This window comes from Mixophyes fleayi, chromosome 2 (assembly GCF_038048845.1).
Source record: "Mixophyes fleayi isolate aMixFle1 chromosome 2, aMixFle1.hap1, whole genome shotgun sequence".
In the NCBI taxonomy this organism is placed as follows: domain Eukaryota; kingdom Metazoa; phylum Chordata; class Amphibia; order Anura; family Limnodynastidae; genus Mixophyes; species Mixophyes fleayi.
The window spans coordinates 168,463,522-168,490,321 of NC_134403.1; the positions used below are offsets into that span (position 1 = coordinate 168,463,522).

General features: G+C 40.8%; 1 protein-coding gene across 1 annotated transcript in view; it reads left to right on the forward strand.

The window, feature by feature from the left end:
* Window positions 1-26,800, forward strand: part of KSR1 (kinase suppressor of ras 1) — a 156,788-nt gene that overhangs the window by 62,769 nt on the left and 67,219 nt on the right. Inside the window, 2 exon segments of the mRNA XM_075194955.1 lie at window positions 18,648-18,795; window positions 22,170-22,640. Coding sequence (XP_075051056.1) covers window positions 18,648-18,795; window positions 22,170-22,640 — 619 coding nt within the window.

Sequence of the window (26,800 nt, forward strand, 5' to 3'; positions counted from 1 at the left end):
AGGAATATGCTGCTGGGGGGTTGTTAAACTAGGAGGATCATTAAAAGGAGCAGATGTTATGAAGTTATTATTTCAAATACATAATCATCCATCAATATATACATGTTTCCACTGATGGTCCATCATACAAAAAAATGCCACATGCATCTCACTACATGTGTGTTTAAACGTTTATGAGCTGTTACATGATGTTCTTACCTTTTAGCACATTTGTTGTATTTATATTTTCAAAAATAAAGGGTAAACGTATCAAGCTGCGAGTTTCTGGCAGGTTTTAAAAGTGGAGATGTTGCCTATAGCAACCAATCAGATTCTAGCTGTCATTTTGTAGAATGCACAAATTAAATGATAACTAAAATATGGTTGTTATAGGCAACATCTCCACTTTTGAAACCTGCCAGAACTTCGCAGCTTTATACATTTACACCCAAGTGTTTGGTTTTTTTTGTTTTATTTTTTAAGCTAAGCTCCTACATGTTACACCAGTGGTTTCCAAACCGTGAGCAGCAACGGCACTATCACAGGGGTGCCGCGGCTAGGGTTGAACGCGGTAAGCAAGGCGGGGTGGTGCCCAGTTTGAGAGGAGCTTCCTTACGCCTGCCACCCCCAACTTGTCCACCTGGTGGCCAAAAAAAAAAAAATACCAATACGGCGACACCCAGGACCCGGCATCCTCCTCACTGTTCCCTTCTCACTGACTGTTTGGCATGACGTCATCACGTCCGACGTTTTTAGTGAGGAGTGTCGCAAAGAGGAGCCTGAAAAAAGAAAAACAGAAGAAAAAAAAAGTTTAGTAAAAGTAAGTTAAGTAACGGAGCGAAAATCATTTCCATCAGTCCCTGTCCATTTATATTATACAGTCTAAATGGGGTCCATTTGAAAATTAACCTCCCAGTATGCATTTTTGAAGTGTGGGAGGAAACCCATGCAAACATAGGAGAACGTACAAATTTCACACAGATATTACTTTGAACGGAATCAAACTCATGACCCTAGCACTGTGAGCAGCAATTCTAACCACTGTGCCACCGTGCTGCCAAGTGAACGTTTATTTTTGTTTGTTTGTTTGTTTTTAGTCAAAATGTGCAGAATACGTGTGAGAGAGCCAGAGAAAAGGTGCTAAAATATCCACAAAATTCCTTTTTATAGGGGACAATTCAGAAATAAGTGTAAAGATTATAATTCTGCGTTATTCCATTTATTTATTTATTTATTATGAGAAAATGATCGCATCATTAAGATCTATGTCTCTTATTTTGAACTTGTATATATGGATTGGTTATGAGAACACTCAGTTCAATCCAGCAATGATGGCTACATGTACAATAGTATTTGTAAATAAGGCTTGCTGTTTATTAAATGTTATGAATTCATTATTTAAAGCCATGCTGTCATATTTTTATTTTTAATGTAAGTAAACCTTTTAAAGTTGCAAAAATACAGTGTCAATTTGCTATTATTTTTTTTAGTTTTTATTTATCTGTTTCAATGCATAATTACCTGCGGTGGAGACTCCCGAATTTCTTGGAGAGCAGACCGCCACCTTCCCTAGAGAAGAGTGCATGGCCATGATGACTGTAGTCGTCTTGGTTCTGCTCAGTGATTGTGCAGATTACGCACCCTGCACTTTCCCCTTGAAGTCTAAAAAGTAGGCATGTTTTATTGATGTGTAAGCACTATGGGCCTCGGATGCAAAGTCCACTACAGGCGCATTGTGCACATTTCCACTGACGCGCATGCACAGTAAGCATCAGTTCCATCTGCTTTTCAGACTCAGTGCACACTTGTGACAGCTTGTGTGGTGCCCCAAAATCTGAGTACCCTGGGATGTATCTATATGTTTAAAAAAAAAAAATATTTTAACAAATTAAAAACATATAGATACATCCCAGGGTACTCAGATTTTGGGGCACCACACTTGCATCTCAGTACAAGGGAAAGGGTGGAACACGGAGTTATGTAGGCGTGACCTTGAATAATTTAGATACTATGGGCGTCTACCCACAAAAACAACCCTAGACGATCAAGACGGAGAACACATCAAAAAAGAACTGAAAAAGTGCGGCAGAAATTAGGCGGCGCAAGTAGTTAGCTAGCTGTGGGAACTGGTTGCAGCTCAGTAGGCTATTACGAGTGGGATGCAACTGAGGTTGCATGCCACTCGTAATACCCTACCAAGCTGCAGCACACTCGCACTCCTGCTCTTGCATGTACGTCTTAGACGCACATTGCGTCCGACTCTAAATGAGGCCCTATGTGTTCAAGCCTACAAGCCTACTCAGTCTTGAAACTGTTGTCTTGTTGGTGATATCCTTGCTGCATTACTCGGTTTAGCTAAGCTGAAGTCAACAGTAGCCACCAATTAACTGTAATGCAGCTACATCATACTTGCCAACTCTCCCTGAATGTCAGGCAGACTCCCTGAAATAGGGGTGTGTCTCCCTCACTCCCGAAGAGTCTGGCATTCTCCCTGATACTGAGCCAGTACAAGACTTGGTTGGCTTCGTCACCTGTGGCATGATGACACAGATCAGAAATTGTGTCCTATGTCCATGATGCCTATGGAGGTGGCCATTTTCATGGAGACCAAGATTTAATCAAACACTGACAGGTAAGACCACATGACCTCAGTAATGGAGACAGATATGTAAAAGACACTTCAGTCTCTAGAGATTCATTAGCTGCTTTTCTTTAACGCATAGTTGCCTACTCTCCTGGGAGACTCCTGCATTTCTGGGAGACCTCCCGGTTCTCACCCCCACAATAGATAAGTGGCGGGGGCGAGGCTTAATTATGCAAATATTGCGTCATCTTAGCCCCACCCCCTGCTGTAATTGCCCACAATTGTGACAATAGTTTAGGGGGCGGTGCCAAAATGATGTGAGTCATCAAGCCCCACCCCCGCACGCCCACCTCCCCCGGGATCTCCCTGAAGCCAACGAGGAAAGTTGCCAAGTATGAGCTACATATTGTACAGTGTAATGATCCCCCACTAAACCTGGAAAAAAAAAAATGCATATAGCCAATTTAGCTCTCTCTAGTGAGAGCTTAAACTCAAGCAATTTAAAGGCAAAACTGTAAACAAAATAGATAACATCACTAACACACTTAGGTTTATTTAAGGACAGTTACACCCCAAACTAAAAATATACTTTTGAGTGGAATTCACTAAGATAAAATACAAAGTTATTCTTACTGTATGTTCTGTCCGGTGTTGGACTGATCCAGCTTCTCTTTAAACAGACAGTGCTGTTGTTATCGCCCCTATCCAGTGAAATTCACAGGGACAATAGCACTTTAGAAAGAGAGAGGATCACAGTTCTGAACCGTAGAAGCCTTCAGGAAAGACTTGCCGGATCTGGGAAATGCCAGACCAAAGCATGTAGAACTTTTGTATTTTTATGTTTGTGAATTCCACCCAAAGCTAAACTCTTCGTTGCTACTACCATATCTAATTTTTATACTTAGTGTGCATTCAGTGAACCTGTCATCCAGGCTTTCTAACCTTTTAAGACTGTTTTCGTCCTTTTCTATTGCAGATAGTGAAAAAAATCTAAATTTTCCTCCTGTGAATTTTACCACCAAACAAACCTCCGTATCCATACTTTAATCCTTCTACCTTCACAAACATTGGCATTTTTAAAATATACTATTTTCTAGTTCTAAATAACATCTTTTCTGGACCCCCAACTGTCAAGCACAGCTTGGGAATCCAGTGATGTGGTCAAGCAGTATGTAATCTGTTTCCTGACCAAGATATTGCAATTTACAAAGTTCAAACTGATCACTGGTTGCAGAAGTGTGTCACCCGAGTGTCACAAGGTATATTAGGCCTAGGATCCTAGTGGCTTCTGCACACTAGGCAGTAGCAGAGTAGAAGTAAACTGGCATGTCTACTAATATAACTTCCAGATAACTCACAAACTATGTATACGGCCTATCAGGGAGAACTATAAGTGTATTCTGACAGGTAGCTTGATCATTTTAAAAAAAAAAATTGACAAAGTTTTTATGGAAACCAAAAATGGAAGTAATGAAATTACTAATCATTACTCACCACTTTTTGTAACAGTGTTGCAAATGTCTGGTTGCTATGTAACCTAGAGTGTGTTATGAATTAAAAGACCACTAATCATGATGGGCCTGAGTCATTAAGGAGAGCAAAGCATAAAAAGGAGTAACTTTGCATCTAGGAGAAACCATGTTGCACTGGAGGGGGGGGGGGGGGTGAATTTAAAATGTGAGGGCAGATTTACTTTGGGGATAGGGCGTATCCTAGATCAACTATGCATTTCAGTGTAAAAACATAGCTAAGTATTTGTGTACTACATGAAAAGACAGCCAATATTTAACTTATGTGCAAAATAATAAACTCATTTGCACCCCTTGCATTGTAACATGGTGTGTCCCCGAGAATATTTACTTATTTTTTTGCATTACTATCCTTAATGACTCAGGCCCAACATCTTTAACTTGTTCCTGCTTGGTGCTGGTCTGAACCAGGAGGACTATACAGAAGAAACACCAATTTATAGGAAGTCTTCTTTGGACTCACTTAAAAGCTTTATGCTGTTGTTATAATGCTCTAGGACCACAGTCAGGGGTGGATCTAGGAAATTGCTATACCCGGGGCAATGTAGCGGGGGGGGGGGGGGGGGGGGATTTAGGCCCCGCCCCCTTTCCAACTTCTAAGGCTGCCGGCGGCTGCACACTATGTGCAGGTCCGCTCGGCAGTGACAGTGTGCTGCCCGGCTGCTCTGATTGTGTTTAAAACAGAGCAGCCGGGCAGCACACTGTCACTGCTGAACGGACATGCACAGTGTGCAGCTGTCGGCAGCAAGCCCCTACTCCGATCGCCCCCCCCCTTGATCCGCCACTGACCACAGTGGAATTCCTATAGCCGAGGGTCACTTTGGAAACCCCATTTCCGCAGGGTCGTAGCCATGCTCTTGAAACACTCCTTTTAAAAGTTTGATAGGCTTTGTTGACAGTTATCTGCAATCTCTTATGCACACCTGCTATGGACTTAAAGGTGGGTGTTAATAATTGTTTTTTGTATTTACTTGACCTTTCACAAGTAAAACTCTTCTACAGAGAATCCTCGTAGCCCATGCATAAGTCAAATATATCCATTGCCTGTGTTCTTCTAATCTGTATCTAAGGTTTACATTTTGGGGGGCATTTATGTTGCACTGCAGCTGTTCTGCTACATACTGATACATAGCTTCAAAAAAATATTTAACTGGTGAAATGAAATGTATTGTCAGGTATTGAACTTTTTCAGTAAACTGACTGAGGCGACTAATCATTTTTCATTATATTACTTCCTGTTCTATACAGTATGTTGTAAAACCCCTTTATGACCTCACATTTCTCAGTTAAACATAAAGAAATCCATTTCTCTGTTTTGCTCTCTTCATGTTTCAAGACAGGCCTGTAGTATATTGTGCATGAGTCTTTTAAAATGTCTGGTGATAACATTGGAACTTGCCCTTTATTTATTTTTATTGTCTTTTAAAGCTGATCTGTTTTGCATAGATTTGCAGCATGATGTATAAATAGGTTACCACCCTGGAAAGCCCCAAACCTGACAGTCTGTCATGTCACAAATTCAGACACACTTATGTTATGTGCTGATTCGCCTGATCATGAGAAGCTCCTATATTTGACCAGTGACTAACTAGTTCACTGCAGTCATTGTAATATTCTAAGCCCCTCTGATTTCACTGTCTCTACACATTCAGTCTCCAACATACGCAGGAATGAACTGGGCTCAGATTCTGCAGGGAGATTAGTTTGACAATAATGCACTGTTGTTGCCCCAGACAGCAATCGGAATTTCTGACATGGATCACAAACAGCCAGTCACACCGAGGTGCTTGAGAAGATTGTTTTGCAGAGAGGTTACAGACAAGAAGGTATGTTGGGTATTTAGTACGGTTGGTTCCCACGCTTGTCACCTTTTGGGAGGTGGAAGATTCTTATTTTTCTTCTTATTATTCTTTTTTTGCATTGTAATGTAAGACATATTGACTATGTTTTACTGAGCATTGCTTGAAAGGTAAAGTGAAAATATTTACTATTTGTAAATATTTTTTCCTCATTTAGACACCCCACAAAATACCTTCACAGACAAATGGACAATTGCATTAGTATGTGTATGCCTTCCGAATAGTTTTCACATCCTACAGGAAGATTCCTAAAATATCTTTCATGTTTTAGGTGACTAAGTGCATATTTCTACAAGTGTGTACCAAAAAAGACATTTTTTTATCCACCTCCGTTGAGTGGGTTTTGGTAAACGCTAAGTTCCCTATCACAGATATTTAGAATTATTTTCATTGCAGTGTTGTAAGTAAAGCAGACATGTAACAAATAATATAGAATTCTATTACATGTGAAAGGCAAAGAAAAATCTTTCTTGGGCCAGGATGATGGCTCCGGGCCATTTGGATGCATTGCCTGTTTAACACAGACATTCTGTCAATAGTGTGACATACACCTACAAATATAATGCGTTTAAACCGTAAAATGTGTCAGTATCCAATTATGTGGTGCTGAGCCTTCTGTTTATTGTAAACCACTATACCTGTGCTCTGATCCTCCTGTGTGTATTTAATTGGTGCTAGATATTGGATAAACTACATTTCACATCAGGTACAGACTGAGTCACTATTGCTACTGTAACACTAAAGCTGTGAGTGGAGTAGCGGTGATATTTATGAAATATCCATTGTTCATACAGATCCTTAGAACAGATGAAAAAATGCCTAATTTCAGTCGTATGGCAATAAGCTTCTCACCTAGCCTTGCCATGGTGATGTTTTAGCATGCTGAAGTAGAGTTTGAGGCAGCATTAAAGCGATTTGTATTTTAGGTTGCAGGGTAATCATTGCTATTTATTTTGGTGCAGGCAGTCACTCTTTGCTGTCTGCCTGACATAAATGTAGGTTGAGATCTGTAAAATTGCAAGAGCTCTTAACATGTGTAGCTGAGAGTGGTGTTCCTGTAATTTCACCATGACATTAGAATATGCAGTAGCTGTAGTGCCAGCTGCATCAGGGAATGTGTGATTAATCAGCTATAAACATCTCGGTGCCAGAGGGATGTATAGCGTAGTGTGTAGTGTGTAGAGTATGTTAACTCTGCAGTCATGTGTGCAGCCAGCCCTGTGCTTCCTGATGAAGTGCTGGAGGCTGCACAGGAGTATTCCTGACGCCTATGCTTGTGCTAACTCGCCAGCCTGAGAAGAGAAACAGTTTTCAGAAGCCAGGGGGCTAGGAAGAACTGCTAGAGCACTGTGTCGTCTTCTGCTTGCATCTCACAAATGTAGTTGTGGATAAACACTACTGTGGTCACCTAAGAGGTAATACATTTTAATTCAATATATATGTATGAGATTCCTTTTTTATGTGCTGTTTGCAGCAAGCATTCTTTACATTGTGTCTAGAATATGTAACAAGCTACTGTTGTGTTCTTTTTATCGCCTATTTCTGTAAGCTTATATTTCCTTGTAATGGAAGTAAGGTTATTTTGTAGTCTTTATAGTTATTTGTTGTCTGAGGCTTTTAAAAACGTAATAAAATAAATTCCAGATGCCTTGCATGCCTGGGGAGTCTGGCAGAGGAAGGAATTTGTCGCAGTGTCTTCAAACTTTGTTTTTTTATTTTAAAGCTAGAATTATATTAAGGAACGCTGTTGAGTTAATGTTGGATATTTGCCATTTTATTGGATGTTTTCTGTGTTATTTTGTTATTTGATTAGTGTGTTTAAAAATATAACTTCTTTTGTAAATCAAGAGTAAATTAAATAGCCTTTTTTGTTTGGTTAGATCAATGTAGAACTATGGAATGTGTGTTTTAATATATGAATAGAAAATAGCAACAATATAGGGTATTCATGTATTCACTGGAAATGCTGGTGTTTTGATGTTTATGTGTTTTTGGGGGGAGGGTCTCCAAAGTTCGTGCACAGCAAAAATGCAAGTCTTTTAAATGGGATTTTAGATATGCTTTTTGTGTATTATAAATCTAGGTTCATAGGTGGTAACAGTGAACATATGTTTGTGCTGAACAATGCTACTTAATACATTTAAAAAAAAATTATTTTATATTATTATATAATAAACCGCATATAGCAAAATAGAGGTGTACAGGCTCTATGAAAAACATTTAGACACCGTGAAAACCCCACGAAAACTGTTCAAGTAGATATATACTAATAAACAAGTACAACCCGTTGTCTTGTCTTCTGCTCCTACCCCTCTTCAAAAACTACAGTAATATGTGGTTGCTCAGCCTTTTCCTCTTCTTCACTGGGTTAACCTGTTTGATTTAGCAGTAATTCCCTGGCTGCCTTCCAAATTACTGAGAGCAGATCTCCATGAAATCTCAAACACTCTTGAGCAATGTGTTTAAAAACGTGTCATCTCACTGTATGCATTTGTATTGTTGGTGTTTCGATGTCACACTGCACACTCTCAATTATGAGCTTGTTTCTTAGCCTGTCGATGTTGAATTTGTATAATGCAATATGCTTAGGTTAAGAGTAGTGGCCATTCATATGTGGAAATCGTAGCAATAGCCACATAACATCATATTATCCTTAGTCTGTTCATAGATCTGTCAGCTATATAGTCAAGTGGTATCCTGTCTTCTTATGGCAAAATATACAACCAGCCAAGTGATGTGGAAAGGATCACTGTATAATTATATAGAAAGGTGTTTCCACAGTTTGGAAAGTCCTGATGTGAGTGCAAAAGGATCTGATGCATGGAATCCAATGACAGCTTGCTGCTGATTGGATAACTGTGATACCCGTCTAATCAGATGCTGGCTGTCATGCCTACCTTTGCGTATGATCCCTTTTGCTCTTCCAGCTGTCATTACTGAAGCCCTCAAGGATAATTCCCTACTGACAATAAGCATGGGACCTGAGAACATTGAGGAAACTGTGCTAGTGCCACTGTCTCTCTGTTCCACTCTGTGTTTTATTCCATTGTTCTACTCTGCTCTGCTGTTCTTATCTACCTATCTACTGTTTTGACTTACCTTCTACCTACTACTTATCTACCACCTCACCATTTACTGTTTTTCCTTATGCTACACGTTACATATTTACTGTTTTACTTTTGACTGTTTACTTATATACTGGTTTTCATATTTACTGTTACACATTTCAGATCTACTATTTACATATTGACTGTTTTACACTGATTTCTGTTTTGCATATTTACTATGCCGCCCCGCTCATTTCCCATACCCATCCTCTCCCCTCACCACCTTCATGGGCCCGCCTCCCACCGCCCTGCCTCTCACTGTCCCATCTCTCACCATCCCCCTCGCTGCATCAACCCTGACAACCTCATCCACATCTCCCCACTTTCCTCCCTCCCCTTCTCATGTGCCCTCTGGAACTCCAGGTCCGTCTGCAACAAAATCTCCTCCATCCATGACCTCTTTCTCTCCAAGTCTCTTAACCTTCTCGCTATCACTGAAACCTGGCTCACCTCTTCTGACACCGTCTCACCTGCAGCTCTCTCCTATGGGGGCCTCTCCTTCACCCACTCCACCAGGCCGGATGGGCGTCAGGGTGGCGGAGTGGGCCTCCTCCTATCCCCTAACTGCACTTTCAAGGTCATCCCCACTGAACCTTCCCTCTCTTTCTCCTCCTTTGAAGTACACTCCATCCGTCTATTTTCCCCCATCCACCTCCGCATCTCTGTCATCTACCGTCCCCCCGGCCCCACCTCCCTTTTCCTGGACAACTTCTCTGCCTGGCTCCCACACTACCTTTCCTCCGACCTCCCCTCCATCATACTTGGTGACTTTAAAATCCCCATTGATAACTCCTCTGACCCTGCCACCATCAAACTTCTCGCCATTTCCAGCTCCCTAGGCCTCACTCAGTGGACCTCCTCCCCCACCCACTGTCTTGGTCACTCCCTGGACCTTGTCTTCTCTCATCTCTGCGATCTCACTGAATTCTCCAACTCTCCCTTCCCACTCTCTGACCACCATCTCCTCTCCTTCACTCTGTCCTCCTCCCCTGCTCCCACCTCGTCTAAAGCTACCTTCACTAGGCGCAACCTTGAGGCTATCGACCCCATCTCCTTCTCCTCCTCTCTTGATACTCTCCTATCACCGCTTCCCTCCCTGGTCTGCCTTGACCAGGCATCCTCTCTCTACAACCTCTCCCTCACTACTGCCCTAGACGCTGTCGCCCCAGCCTCTTCTATCCGCCAGCGCCGCCTCATTCCCCAACCCTGGCACTCCAAACTCACCCGCTTCCTCCAAAGGTGCTCTCGCACTGCTGAACGCCTCTGGAGGAAATCTCGCTCCCTGGCCGACTTCCTTCACTTCAAATTTATACTTGCCTCATTCTGCTCTGCCCTCTCCCTGGCTAAACAATCCTTCTTCAAGTCCCTGATTTCCTCTCAGTCCTCCAATCCCTGCCGCCTCTTTGCCACCTTCAACTCCCTCCTCTCTCCCCCTCCCCCTCCTGTCCCAGCTTCCCTCTCCACTTCTGACTTTGCCACTTTTTTCTCTTCTAAAATTGAGACCATCCGACTGAACATTTCCTCATCCCATCCCTCTCCCGCCCCCCTCATCCCTTCTCTCTCCAACAACCTACTCTGGTGCTCCTTCTGCCCCACTTCGGGTGATGAAGTTTGCTCCCTCATTCTTTCCTCTCCAACCTCCACCTGTCCTCTCGACCCTATCCCCTCTAACCTCCTTCGCTCTCTCTCTCCCACTGCCTGCTCTTACCTTGCTCACCTTTTCAACCTATCACTCTCCTCTGGTGTAGTCCCCTCTTCATTTAAACACGCTCTTATCTCTCTCATCCTCAAAAAAACTAATCTTGACCCCACCTCTCTTGCAAACTATCGCCCTATCTCACTTCTCCCCTTTGCCTCCAAATTACTTGAGAGGATTGTCTGTTGCCGTCTCACTAGGCACCTCTCGGACAATTCCCTCCTCGACCCTCTCCAATCCGGTTACCGCCCCCTCCACTCCACCGAAACTGCCCTGGCCAAAGTTACTAATGATCTACTTTTAGCCAAATCTAAGGGTCACTTCTTCCTGCTCATCCTCCTTGACCTCTCTGCGGCCTTCGACACCGTGGACCACCCCCTCCTGCTACAAACACTTCTCTCTCTTGGCCTCTCTGGATCTGTCCTTGCCTGGTTCACCTCATATCTCGCTAACCGCTCCTTCTCAGTATCCACGTCTGGCTCCTCTTCCACTGCCTTCCCTCTCCCTGTTGGCGGCCCTCAGGGCTCTGTTCTTGGCCCTCTACTCTTTTCGCTCTACACCTCCTCCCTGGAGGCTCATCTCCTCATTCGGTCTTCAGTATCACCTTTACGCTGACGACATCCAACTCTACATCTCCTCGCCTGATCTCTCCTCCTCCCTCCTCTCTCGTGTATCTGACTGCCTCTCTGCCATTTCCTCCTGGATGTCATCGCGCTTTCTCAAAATTAACATCTCCAAAACTGAACTGATTGTCTTTCCTCCCCCTAGACTCCCCGCCCACCACATCCTCTCTATCACTGTTAACAATACCACCATCTCCTCTGTCACTCAACTCTGCTGCCTGGGCGTTACCCTCGACTCCTCTCTCTCCTTCGCCCCCCCACATCCAATCCCTCGCCCAAGCCTGTCGCTACCAGCTACGCAACATTGCCCGCATCCGGCCCTTCCTCTCCCAGGATGCCACCAAAACTATCATCCACGCACTCATCATCTCCCGCCTTGATTATTGCAACCTCCTTCTTACCGGCCTCCCCCATTCCCATCTCGCCCCCCTCCGCTCTATACTCAATGCGGCTGCAAGACTCATCTTCCTTTCTCGCCGCTCCTCGTCTGCCTCCCCTCTCTGCCTTGCCCTACACTGGCTCCCCATTCCTTACAGAATCCTTTTCAAACTCCTGACCGTCACTTACAAGGCTCTCTCTCAGTCTACTGCTCCCTATATCTCTAACCTCCTCTCCATTCACACCCCTGCCCGCTCCCTGCGCTCGGCCAATGACCGTCGCCTCTCCTTCACTCTGATCACCTCTTCCCACTCCAGAATCCAAGACTTCTCCCGTGCTGCCCCCCTTCACTGGAACGACCTCCCTCGCTCCATCCGTCTTTCTCCCAATCTGTCCTCCTTCAAGAGGGCATTCAAAACTTACCTGTTCCTAAAGGCTTACCAACCTTCCACATAACCTCTCCTCCACCTGTTCTTCCCCTCTCTCCTTCCGCCCCCCTGTTCTCTCCCCACTTACTTCAACTTGCTCCCTGTGTGCCTGAGATCTGTCTACCCTCCCTTAGGATGTAAGCTCATTTGAGCAGGGCCCTCTTCCCTCTGTTCTCCATACCTGCTCTTCTGCTCCGTCTTTGCTGCATTAGCCTGCCTGGAGTATCTGAAGTTTTGGTATTTTTTGTTAACCGTTTGTAATGTGTCACCTTGTTTAGTCTACTGTTTGTGCTGTGTACGGCGCTGCGGAACTCTTGTGGCGCCTAATAAATAAAGGATAATAATAATAATAATAGTACAGAGGGAGGTTAGTTGGTCTGTTTGCTATCTTTCTGATGACTTTAACCCAATAAAACAATCAGCTAACATATGCAGTGAAAATATAGTTGTTATATGATCCCATTGCTTCATTTTAAGATGCCAAAAGTGTTTTTTGCATTGGTGACACAAAAGTGTCCTGATGCATTAGTTTGGAATTGCTGAGCTGCTTGTAATGCACTGTTGTACTGGTTTTGGGGGCAGGCCTGTGTACTTTTTCTGTCCTCCACCGCTGGCAGGTGGCACAAACTCCTTAAAGTGGCTCTGTCACTGTCACCATAGAGGAGTGTGGGAATAGAGAAGTTTCCCTATCCCATCTTTGACCATTGCACTACTCCTACAACGAGAGGGGGAAGCGTATAGACCAGTCACTGAAAATCACAACCAACTTCTTTCTGTTGGTAAGGTCCCATATTAGGGGGCTCACCACAGTTTTTATCCAGTTTTTCTGATAGGGTTTGTGTTATTATTATTTTTTTTTTTTTTAATTCAGACTTTGTATCGGTCACAAACCTTTGGTTTTCCATTTAGAATTAATATGATTTATTTTTTTGACGTTCCCATAGGGATCTATTGAAAATAAATTGAAAAAAAAAAAAAAAAGATAGTGTGGATAGCTGACAGATGAAGGCAGCAGCTGAATGAAGCCTTCTCTCTTGAGTACAGGAAATGTTGTTCTCCAACCCATCTGTTACATGATGCAGACACTAGAGAAGTCATGTTCTGCTTTGTTGCATTCACATTCCCTACCAACTCTTTTCATACACTTTACAGACATAACAACTTATATTGTATATTATGGGAACTAATCACAAAATAATACCCTATAGTTCATATTCAATATATTGTCATACTTTCCTCTAAGCATGAACAACTGGTTAATCAGAAAATGTTATGACACCCCGTTCTTGCTGCCATATTTCTGTAAATATCCACCCCATAATCACTGAAAAATTCAGTTAACGTTTTTGCTAGTGATAACCTTTCTTTGCCTTCAGCCTCTGCAGGGGCAGGCTGGGCTGGGGGTCGGTGGGGGGGGGGGGCATGTGCCCCCCCGGTCGATCCCATAATGGGCTACCTTGGGCTGGGCCACCTGCAATTTTTTCCTTTAAAATATGCTGCTGAGTGGAGTCTTGCCCCCCGGGCTGATATTTGCCAGCCCTCCCCTGAGCCTTTGCACCGCTTTAAGAGGTAATTTCACAGGAAACCCATACAGCAAAAACTGTAATTGTTGGACCAATGTAAAATGGCATCAAATGTTGTGACTCCCACCATGATCCACCAGCCTAGGATAACTAGAATATAATCTTGCAGCTAAATGTCTATGCTACAGATAACCACATATGCCAGACAAGCCACCACAGGGATCATTTATGGTGCAACAGTTAAGTTTCCACTTTTACCATGTTTTTTTTCCACCTGTTAAAAATCTGGCACAACAAAAACATATAAATATAAGTCAAATCCACATTCACTAAAAAAAAAAAAAAAAAAAAAAAAAAAAAAAATAATTAAATATATTTCAATTGTAATGGAGTTTTGAAGAGTTTAAAATTCAAATAGATCCCTCCCCACCAAATTGGAAAACATTAGACTGTTGCATGGTAATTACATGACAGCTGCTTATTTTTGTTGTTCACGGGAATAGCTGCATACATGAGAGGTACTTCCGTCCTTACACTGTGCATAAATTAATAATAGCTGAATGGTAATATCTAGAAAATGAATTCTGGTGTACTACATCCTTTAATAGCTTGTAGTCAGCAAGAAGAAGAGCTATGCTGTAATTACCAAGGAATTTTTCATTGTCATTTTAATTTTTTCCAGCCTTTTATTAGATAAGCCACAGCTTAGGTATACCATGAAGAGGATTATGTGTTGGCACCCAATCATTTTGCTTCTTGTCATTACACATTGGATATCTCTTTTTGATGTATTTGGTAATGCTTTGTTCCATGTGGATGTAGTCTGTATAGTGGGTTATTATGATGCATTTCTCAAAAAAAAAAATTCATTGTTACTACTTAACTGTCCGTTATTTTAACCCAAAAGAAATAAGTAAATCAAGGCATTCAGAAGATACTAATACTCATACATTCAGAGGCTGCTACTAATATCAATACAGCATTCTGAAACCCTGGAGCCTTCTGTAGATGAGCATAACTATCTGCCCCCTATAGGCCTGAATTCTACAGTTCAAAGGACACTGATATTACTTATGCTGATTGCTTTTTGTCTAGTTACCGGAAATGGCTCATCCAATTTGTTACCTTATGGCTGTGTAATGTGCTTATATATTAGCTGTATAAAAAAATACTGGGTGAATTATACAGGAGCCCAGAAATATGTGAAGTAGGATCATTTTAAATGATTGATCGCTGGGACCCAGAAAATTGTGAAATTAGTGTGATCACTGTATTGATAAATACACCCCTCAGACTCGTTATACAAGTGACATCTTTCATAATGCAATGCAAATTCTCTATAGGCCCCAGTATATTTTGCTGATCCGTCCTGTTGCTGCTTGATAACAAGTGAGAAATTTCTAATCAAGCAAAATGTGCATGTGGAACTTAATAAGGATTTTAAGAAAGCCTCTTGTTTGCTTTTTTTCACCCTGGGTTTAGCCTGTGTTGTCGCGTGTCATGGGGACCGGCAGCAGGTTCAGAAAGCTCTTCTGAGCTTCATTGCTTCAAGGTCATTAAGGTTTTTATGATCTAATCTGCTTTTCGTTATTTATACCTTCTAAACAGCCCACTATTCTGTTCCACTAATTATCTGAGAGCAGGCGGACAGAATGAATAGAATGATGAAGGTATTTAGGGCTGTAGTGGTGCCAAAGGGTTCGGGTGCTGAGCATGTCAGGCAGTTGGCTTGTACTGCACTGATAAGACTAATTAGAGTGACACTTATTCTCCTTTCTAGTGAATGGTGCCTATATGCACTATACTCTGAAGACAGACTTAGCTGGCACTCTGCCTGTTTAATGATTTGCCAGCACAGCAATTGGCTGTGAATAGAAAGTGGACTGATACATGAAATGTGTGTGGTGTCAGTCTCCATGCTCCCAGTACAAAATCTGTGCAGCGATCCACAATACTGTTTACTCTTTCATCTATGTTTCCACTCTTTAGAGTACAATGAGTGTCAAATTCAGGCTTCTTCCATTCTATAGCAAATAAATATTAAACAAATATATTTGAAACCGTAGAGGTACAAGTCATATGGTCCATTCAAGTGTGCTGTACTCACATACATACATACATACATACATACACACATACATACATACATACATACATACTGTACCTGAGCGAATAGAGACCATTCTGCTTGATGCGCTCCATTTCCACAAGTCATGTACTGCGCCTTTTGATTCAAATTGGCTAATTATGAAAATGTGCTGGATAGTCTTCAAATGCGCATGCAGTTTGTCCAGTTTTCCTTAGACATATAATTATGTGTAATATAGGTACAGCTTTCACTTCTGTTCAAGTATCACAGCTTCACTTATTATATAGTTACTATAATTCTATATTCTGCTAGTCCTGTTTACGGCATACTACCATCAATAGATATTCTGTAATAATGGGACATACCAAGAAAACTGAGAAAAAGCTCTTTCCAATGAAACAACTAGTTTACTAGTGTTTTAAGAATTGAATAAATATTGCTTAATTAATGTAAATAGATAAGTTATTAAGCTAATTCATGGCACACACCCTGTTTATTATTATTAAATAGGGTTCCAGTGAAGAGTTGCTCCATAAAGCTTTGAAATACGTCAGTGCCTGTCAATATTACTTTAAGCATTCAAAGGAAAGCACATCTTCCTATTTGGAACTATGAATGTTGTGAACTTGGACGACTCTTCTGATGGAATTTGCCACCACATTTTGCTTCTAAGATGATGAAGATCATGCAGCATGTGATACATAACTGAAGATTTTTTTATTGTATTACAGTCAAACACGCTTTGGTACACTTTAAACTCTAAGGTCTTTGACTGTATGGAGCGTACATCAGCCCCAAGTTGTGTCAGTAGCAACTAGATGCCGTCAGCCAGTTTAACTGTGGTTTGACTGGGTGATCAATTACATGGATTGGTATGTATACACAGGTGAAATCTATGTCTGCTGTATCCAGTGACTTGATGACCTGACCCCCAAAGGCTAGTTGATGTACTGTGTTGCATTTGTCGATTTTTGTTTGTGAATCAGGTAAGTAAAGGAACTTTGTAACTTTGCACCTGCAAAGCGAGGGCTGTGAAAATCTCACTCTTTTCTAAGATGAAGTTGACGCATTGGCAAGTATATTTGTTCTCTATAATCCACAATTTCTATGTGGTTGATACTTTATGTATATTTGTCTTTTAGCGGGTTTACTGTTCCGTGTTGTGAGATCCTTCTTGTCATTTTAGGCATTTGTCAAAATTATTACACTTGACCCATGATTTGCACAGCTTGTTAAATTATGTGCATCTACTGCGCTCTGACAGGTGTTGGCTGCTGCAATTTTAACTGCACATATTTCACTGAAAGTAGTTCTGCATCCCTCCTAAGGTCTCTTGTGCCTTTCTCAGACTGTTCATTGAGCACGCTTATGTTGATTGCTGTTTCTAAGCTCTTTTTCTCTAAGCATTTGTGTGCACACTTCATCATTACGTATACCATACACAATCCTATCTCTTATCAGTTCTTCTGAAATTATGCCAAATTCACATTTCTTTGCCAATAGCTTAAGTGTTGGCACATCTGGTTGTATGCTCTCATCACACTTTTGGTTGGTAGTGTTAAATAGGTGTCTATCCATTAATACATTCGTTACAAGTAATCCTATCTCCTCAGACTTATTTTTATTGTTTTGTACCAGCACTTCAGGGTTTAACCTGATTTATCAACGGCCTCAGGTGTTTGCCTGATCACTTTTTGACTGTTCAGATAGCCATTTTTAAAGTTGAGCTCCGTATTCATCGAAACAAGGGGGTCAATGCGACCAGGGGTTCAATGTGATCAGAGGTTTAATGGCATCATGTAAAGATGCATGAGCAGTGTGTGCTTCTATCAGAAAAAGAGAAACCTGTGGGAGTGCCTCTGTAGACGACCAGTGTAAGTACTGATGTCCTGTTCCCACTGTGGCTTGCTACGTGATGAACAATAGGTCATTAGGTCATTAAAAGATATGGGTGAAATTATGTAGTTGACAGGAAGTGTTGTGTGGTGGTTTGTTTATTTTTAAGCAGTCATGTACTTTTCTTTTTTGTTGTTATTCTATTATTTGCTGTATGCTGTGTAAAAGCATTTTGTGAGCTAACATTATTATTTTGCTCAGTGTTTAGCCACTTGTAGTTGTGTTCTCCTATCCCTGATGCTGCGTGCAGATTCCTGGTATAAGAAAGTGCAGAGGTCAAGCTACATGGAGAGAAGTGGGCAGAGTTGCACAGCTGTTGTCTAGGCAAAAATAGCCAGGCATTGTAAACAAGTGTGATGGGCAGGAGTGTTACAGCCTTCCACCCACAACACTACAGCACTTGTCTGCAAAATCTACCTTTCTGTTGTACTTCTCCATTTATTCCTCTCTGTATCTGTGCAATGGAAAATGCAAAATGTAGCCATTCATCTACCTAGTGACATACATACTTTCCTTCAAGGATTCAGGAGCCGGTACTCGCCGTAATTTATGGTGTTTATTTTAATGAAAATGAATGTACAGTGCTGCTATGGAGTTTAGTGCTATTTTTAAATTACATGACTAATGCTGGTTTTATAAACTTATTTAATATATATATGTGATTTGTGCAGCATTCACGTGAGACATAATGTGTAGCCTTTTGTCCATGTTCTGTATCACCTTCTAAAGATTGTTCCAGAGTTCATGGCTTTTATTATTATTATTTAATAATATGTAGAAATACAATAGTCAGATGTACTTTCAATAAATGTGAGCAGGCAATTCAGCTGTATTAAGATAGACATAGGAAGAAGTCTTTGGTGGACTAATGCACAGCGCAACACATCCACTTGTGGGAATAATATAACCAAATGTGTTCACTTTAATTCATGCTATTTTGTTTTATTATGTTGTAGGTAATACCTGAAGATTTAACACTAGATGCCTTACTAGAGATGAATGAGTTAAAAGTGAAAGAAACCATGAAGAGATATGGAGCTAGCACAGAAGAGTGCTCCCGGCTGAACGGAGCTCTTAGTTGTTTGAAGAAACTGGCGTGGTCAGGTAAAGCATTTTGTCTCACAAATTTATTTTGTTTAATTTGTAAACCTTTTACTTGTACTTAACAATACATTTAGTTGAATGAAGATGGAACATTGGCAGGTTATCAGAGGGGCCCTAGAGACCTTATGCATTGTGGACGTAGCAGTGGAGGTATATATATATATATATATTTCTTGTTGAGCAAACCTTATTTTACCAGCTCTCATTGGGAACAGGCATTACACGTTACGGGCCTGATTCATTAAGGAAAGTAAGGCAAAAAAAAGAAGTAAATTTCCTCCTGGACAAACCATGTTACAATGCAAGGGGTGCAAATTAGTTTATTGTTTTGCATAAAAGTTAAATACTGGCTGTTTTTTCATGTAGCGCACAAATACTTGATAGCTTTATTTTTACACTGAAACTTAAAGCTAATCTAGGACATGCCCCACCCCAACTATAAATCTGGCATCAAATTTGAAATGTACTTCCCCCTCCCCAATGCAACATGGTTTTGCCAAGGTACAAAGTTACTCTTTATTTTTGCTTTACTTTCCTTAGTAACTCAGGCCCTACAGTTGGTTGCCCACTTGTTGAGACAGTCTAGAAAGCAGAGTACAGGAGACACCATCTATGTATTCAGGTAGCTTGGTACCAGGCTCATGTTGAGCAGTATGTGCAGGGACAGAGCGAGGAAGGAGGAGCCTTGAGTGAACTTGCAAGGAAAAGAGCAGCTGGGTCTTAGTTTCTTATATTTCCAGTGCTTGATTTCCATTATTGTCCACTTCCTGTACAATATGCGGAATAAAATAGTATTAATCAATTTTAGTTGTGTTGTGTTGTAAAGCTGGGAACACACCTATCAGTATTACTTCAGATGAAATTTCTGTAAAGATTTCACCAATTTTTAAAAGTCCCGATGATCATGCTGATTCATGTGCACACACCTACACAATTTACCTTTAAATCTGTGAGCTTCATCTTATAACCATCTGCTGAAGACTGTATGCAATCTACACATATCTGCCCACACTGCTGGTCATGAGTGTATACACAATTCCACATTTGCCCAGCATCGTTCCATCACTGATTATGATTTTTAGAAAGTTTAGAAACCAGTTCAACGGATGTCATGTGTTTTTTTTTTATGATAAAACATGATCGTGGGACCATACACAATCTTGCAATAGTTGAACAAGCGGTTGTGAATCGTATGATCCCCAGCTTTTGTCCCTAAAACAACAGTGAGTTAAAGGGCTGATCTGTTTTAAGGGGGATGGCAAAGTAATGGAGAAACCTTTTTAGCATTTAGTTATGTTATGGTGTTCCTGTTTTTTTTTTTTTTATTATTAAATCAAACGTTTGTATATATATACTATACATATTTTATTACTTCAAAGAGCTGTAAATCAATGTCTGACTGCATGGCATATTGCTCTTTAAAAGTAAGAATAGCTCAAAACATATTTTGACTCTTCCTAACTTCCATTCCTGCAAATACATTGTTCTGGGAATTCTCTTCCTGCCTCTTCCCTCTTGCGTGCACCATTGTTGTATATTAAATACTTCTAGGCAATGTCTATGTAAGTACTGGTCAATGGGTGGAAAACAGCACTCCCTAGATGTGTATGTAAAGCTGCCAAAAGGAGAAAGATATATGTGACCCCAGTCCCTACAGAGGTAATAAAGAGGAGAGGACTCCTTGGCGCTAAGCGAGATATGCAATAGATGTGAAAAGCAGGATAGTTTAATGTGCTGATATATAATAACACAGGCAAACATCAAGTTCTGGCCAGAACTAAATACATATATAATCAAACAATATTGTGCCTCATAGACACATAGTAACTCTGAGCTATAGCTGTACATGCGGTGCACAGAATGCACCATAGATAGCACTGTATAATATTCAAAGGCAATGCACCAGAGTAAGAGGCTTAAAACTGAGTTACAGATGTGGCAATCACCAAAATCTGATATGCCAAGTCTCGGCGTCTCCAGCGGTGTGCGCACGGGCAGACTTGTGAGAATGTCCCTATTTATTTTTTTCGTGCTGACGTGGCAGGCCTTTGTAATTACTTAGAAGTTAAATTATTTTCTTCAGTGTTGAAATGAAGTCAAGGAAGCTTTTTAAGTGTGCATTGTTTTCAACATCAAACCGCTGTTCCATTTTCTTCACACACAGTATTAAACAGTTGGAGTCTACTCTTTAATACCACAAGTTTTACCCCCTCTTTGTGCCAGTCCTGTGCCCTCCTCCTCTTCTCTCCTATCGGTACTTGAAGAAAGGAGCGTGTCCTCACCCCTGAGAGCTTGAAATGCTGCAGACTGGGGCCCTGTGGCAGGGAGCCTGGGAGCAGCCAGGCAGTAAGACAACAGAGAGAGAGAGATGTGCCGGCTGATTTGTTTATGTAGGGTTCACTTGGTGTGAGTGATCATTCATGGTTCTAAATAGGGGTTGAGGGAAGAGACAGCGATTGCCCCATATCCCATGCAGGACCCAGGTTATTTTATTCCACCACTGGGTTTGATGTTGTGAAATACATAGACATTCATAGGCATAGATATGTATCGGTCGGTATTATACCTCCTATCATGCTTGTTTTACAAATTTGCATAATTTAGGTCACACCCATTCTATTCTGTACCAAAAATCAGGTATGTACTAGCTACATTGGGATTGTGTGAAAACCTACATAATATAATACTCGGACATGCATATAGATATTCCTGTACATACAGAACAGACAAGAGAAGACTCGGTTTGTGAGAACATTTAAGTCCAATATCTCCTTACAGGGATATCTAGTTGTCTGCTTTGAGGGACACAAAAATGTAGCCTATTACCAGTGCAGTACATGCTGGGTATTGCATCTGGTTGTGAATTGAACACTTATGCACTATGAGGTTATTGTAAAGTATTACTTGCATTATACTATAATTCCTTTTGTGTTAGGTTTATTCTTCATTGCATATTCTAGACACAAGCTTGCTCTGTCTTTCTACAGGTCAAGTTTATTTTTAACCAGATTATGCAGTAATTTATAATGGTTAAAGCTTGATGTTTATTCTGCAGGATTGTTGCTGCAATTTAATATTGATTTGCGTAGAGAGTCTGTCACATTGCTGTTTTAGTTGTTTATATAGTGCCCAGTGCATTATATAAGCATACTTGTATTTGCAAATGCTTAAGAGTTGTCCTGCATTGTAAAATATTCTCTTTCCCATGTACTGTCTGTCTTCAGCTATGTTATGTAGCTCCTGCCTAGGTGTATGAGCTTGAGGGTGCGGTTATTTTATAGGAGATTTTTCTATTGTTTTTTGTTTTAAGGTCTGATCTATTTCCACTGGTGACATTTTTGTCATAATTTCACAGTAGTATTTGCTTTGCCTAGGTGGGGACACAAAGGATACATTGTGGAATCCTCTTGAAACCCGGAAAGAAAGTTCTTCCCATATTCCAGCTGACCTTTCATCTTCAGTCGGGACGGTTTGGACTTTAAATACTCAACTTCCAAAGGCCAACAGCCACCAGCCTCGCTCCATATCGGTGTCCGCCATCCCAGTTTCTGAATCACATGGACTTTATATTTATCCAGAGAGCTTCCAGGATCCCTTCTCATCATCAACACCAAGCAATAGGATAACATTGAGGACTCCCCATGGGATTACAATCACCCCACCCACCACTCCAATGTCAAAGAGGCACATAAAGTTGAAGCCTCCTCGAACACCACCGCCACCCAGCCGTAAGGTTTTTCAGCAGTTGCTACCCAACTTTTCAACACTCAAAAGAAGCAAGTCTCATGAATCACAGCTCGGGAACAGAATAGATGAAGTTCCTCCTTTAAAGTAAGTGAGCTTTGGTTTTTAGACTTCATAAAGATAGAATCATTTGTTGGAAAGTCGTCTTCTTTTGTTTTCTGTACGTCTTTTATCCAGTAGCCCTCCATTTACAATGCATTACATTGGATAAAACATTTTAAATTAATTTATTTAATGTATTGCTTACACTTGGTGCTGCTAGTGGTGCATGTACTTTAGGTGGCCCCACCATTTCTCATCTATTTACTCTGCATTGTTTAATTGGAAACCGTGTTTATACTTCTCCCAAAAAGTTTTTATTAATCATGTTTTTCTTTTGGAGCTGTAGTCAAGTAAATATTTTTGAATACTGGGGTAGTATATGAAGCAAAACAAGCATAACGTACTATCTGCACACAATGCAACTTTTAACAACTCTGGGGACTAAACACATGTACTTTATTATAGATCTGGTCCATGGAAGTGTCCCCTGTTTTTAAATTTTGATCACCGCATCCGTTAACGTGCTTCAATATACTTGACATCTACGTTATAGGCAGCACGGTGACTTAGTGGTTAGCACTTCTGTCTTACAGCACTGGGGTCATGAGTTTTATTCTCGACCATGGCTTTATCTGTGTGGAGTATGTATGTCCCCCCCATGTTTATGTGCGTTTCTTCCAAGTGCTCCAGTTTTCTCCCACACTCCAAAAACATACTAGTAGGTTAATTGACTGCTATTATATTGACCTTAGTCTGTCTCTGTGTCTGTGTGTTTATGTTAGGAAATTTAGACTGTAAGCTTCAATGGAGCAGGGACTGATGTGAGTAAGTTCTCTGTACAGAGCTGTGGAATTAGTGACGCTATATAAATAGCTGATGATGATGATGTGTAACGTTATGCTATGGCGACATGCGATCTGCGGCTTTCTGATAGAGGGCGCTGTATGCCTTCATATTCTTTAAGAGGTGATCAGGTGTCTATTTGCCATTTATTTCCACTGAAATTAGTAAAATGCCCCAAGCACATTCCCCTGTGCTTTCCTTGACATGGCCAAACAAGTTAAGCTAGTAAGTCTTTTATGAAGAGGAAAAAAAGTTAATTTGAATGAACCTCAAGTTGTAGGCTGTATCGGTTGCCTTACAATATCACCACGCACAGATCTGTTAAGAAAGTAATTCAATTCTATGGGGGGGAGGGAGGCAAATCACAAATGCAAATATTTTCCCCTGTAACTTGACAGAGCATGGACACTGCATTGAGGAATTGCAATATTACAGCGTGCACTCAACTGTTTTACTGCATGAAATTGTGCATTTCATCCAATCTGAAGTCTATACAATCTAATTGTATAGTTTTGATTTGAATTTGATTCCACAGCTTTCGTGACCAAAATGTAATGTATTTGTGGGTACAGCAAGGGTTTAAGTAATTATACTGTATATATGTCAGTTATTAGATATTTAAAAATGGCCAAAGCAGAGATGCATTAGTAAGTGACTATGTTTGATTCACTAGAGAGATCGTTTAAAGTTTTAGGTCTTAGGGAAGTTGGGTGAACATTGTCAGTCTTTATTTATTCTCCATACATTTCATCTATTTACCATGTACTCACAACGTAAGCAGCACAAACTTATAAGGGTTAAGGGAACAGGTGCCATCTCCTGGGATAGACGACAGAGAAGTCTCACAAGTCCAAGGTGTTCGTACAACTGTCCTCAGCCAATTTTTATTAAGCAGAAAAAAATAAAGAAAATGTCAAAATAAAAATGTTGCTTATACGCTACTAAACACATGTCGTTCCTGACTATCAAACTAAACAAAAAGCATTAGAGGTTCCAGCACATGTTTTACTCACAACAGATGGCAGGCTACAGAGACCCTGCAGTCCCTTTCCTAAGGCAGAGCAGAGGTTCAGACTGATCACACTGACATCCTTTCTAAACACACCTTACAAATGCAACACTTAATCATTCTGCTGACAAAACAGAAGACCCGAACTGGGCCTTGTAAATGGAGCCCACCCTTCTCTCTCCATTTATACCCCAGGGACCCTTACCAGCTTTTCCCTAAAGATGATCACACTCTTTTGGGAAGCTCCTTTGCACACAAAACAATACCCCTAGGGTTTTTAAAACATGTAGGACAGAAACCTGGGACAACCACACCTGGCTAAAAACATTATTTCAGTGTTTTTGTCACTATATATACCGTTCATAAAATATATATAATATATATCTCTGCCTATCTGGCACTAAGATGTTAGCAGCAGATCCTTTAAGTCCTGTAAGTTGTGAGGTGGGGCCTACATGGCTCTGCCTTTTTTTTTCCAGCACATCCCACAGATGCTTGATCGAATAGAGATTTGGGGAATTTTGAGGCCATGTCACTACCTTGAACTCTTTGTCATGTTCCTCAAACCATTCCTGAACAGTTTTTGCAATGTGGCATGGAGCATTATCTTGCTGAAAGAGGCCACTTCCATCAGGTAATACTGTTACCATGAAGGGGTGTACTTGGTCTGCAACAGTATATAGGTGGTACCTGTCAAAGTAACATCCACATAAATGCCAGGACCCAAGGTTTTCCAGTAGAAAATTGTCTAGGTCATCACACTACCTATGTTGGCTTGCCTTTTTTCCATAGTGTATACTGGTCCCCAGGTAAACGATGCACACATACCCGATGTCCACATAATGTAAAAGAAAACATGATCATCAGGCCAGGCCACCTTCTTCATTGCGCAATCATACATGTGTGTCCTGACACCTTTTTATCATAGCCAGCATTAACGGTTTCACAATTTGTGCTACAGTAGCTCTTCTGTACGATTTGAACAGAAGGGCTAGTATTTGCTCCTCACACTTATCAGTGAGTCTTAGGAGTTCACCGTTGTCCTTCGTGAGATCACTTTTGGTATTTACTAATCACTGCATACCGGTAACACCCCACAAGACCTGCAGTTTTGGAGATGCTCTGACCCAGTCGTCTAGCCATCACAATTTAGCCTTTGTCAAAGTCGCTCAGATCCTTATGCTTGTCCATTTTTCTGCTTCCAACACATCAACTTCAAGAAATGACTGTTCAATTGCTGCCTTAACAGGTGCTATCGCATATTAGATAATCAGTGTTATTTACTTCACTTGTCAGTGGTTTTAATGTTGTGGCTGCTCACTGTATGTATCCATGTGTGCATGTATGTGCGTGTGTGTGTGTGTGTGTGTGTGTATATATATATATACACACACACGCAGAACCCAGTGGCAGGCTGCTAAGCGAATTAGCTGCGCACATGTCTTAGAGAGGGTTCAGGAAGTGTGTTAGTGCCCTAAATAGCGTATAGGAATTTTTATTTTCCACCAATTAAATACACTTTTATGTTGAATATCTGCTGTTGGGAGACCCTATTTTGCTACAAACACACAGCACTGTAATGTTGTTACCAGAGCTAAACTCCCCGGGCTCCTATCATTATATATACACTAATGTTAAATAATTGCTTTTTACCAATTAAATTGCTAAAATGTTAATAATAAAAACTAAAACAAATCTTAGTGATATCCTTTCAGTTTCAACTAAAATATAGTTCACGTATAGTCTCTATTTTATTTGTTTTATTTTGTGTCTGCACTTTGTATACATGTCTGCAGAAACTTTCCCTTTCAGTTTCTTATACCCCAGTTGCTGTATAGCTCAGTGCCGTTACATCCCCTTTTTACATTGGTAAATAAACATCCTGTGATTACACATCAGTGATTTACCCTGATAAGAGTAGGTAATCCAGTTGCAAATAGGTATCCCTGTTCTCAAAGGAACTAGCCCATACATTTTACTACAGTGACTCTTTCTGTTTGTATTAATTACATAAAATAATACAGACCTGTATGTTTGGCTATTGCTTGTACCGTGTTTTTTAGTTTTTTGGTTTATTTTTTACAATATCATGATTTGCCAGTTGAGGGCACTGCTATAGTGCAACATATTGTACAGTGTGAAAGACTATTGCATAATCATCATCGGGGAACAGTGTGTCAAAATGATGAGTGGAACATGATGGGGTGAGGTTTCCCACATCATGATTTTAAAACTCAATATGATGAAAAATATGATGAAGTGAGCTAATAACAGGTGCTCCTTACACATCCAATATATTGTATTGTATTGCAACAGCACCCTTTATTTTTAAATGATATATTTGTGGCTATTTTGTATAAAAGTAAA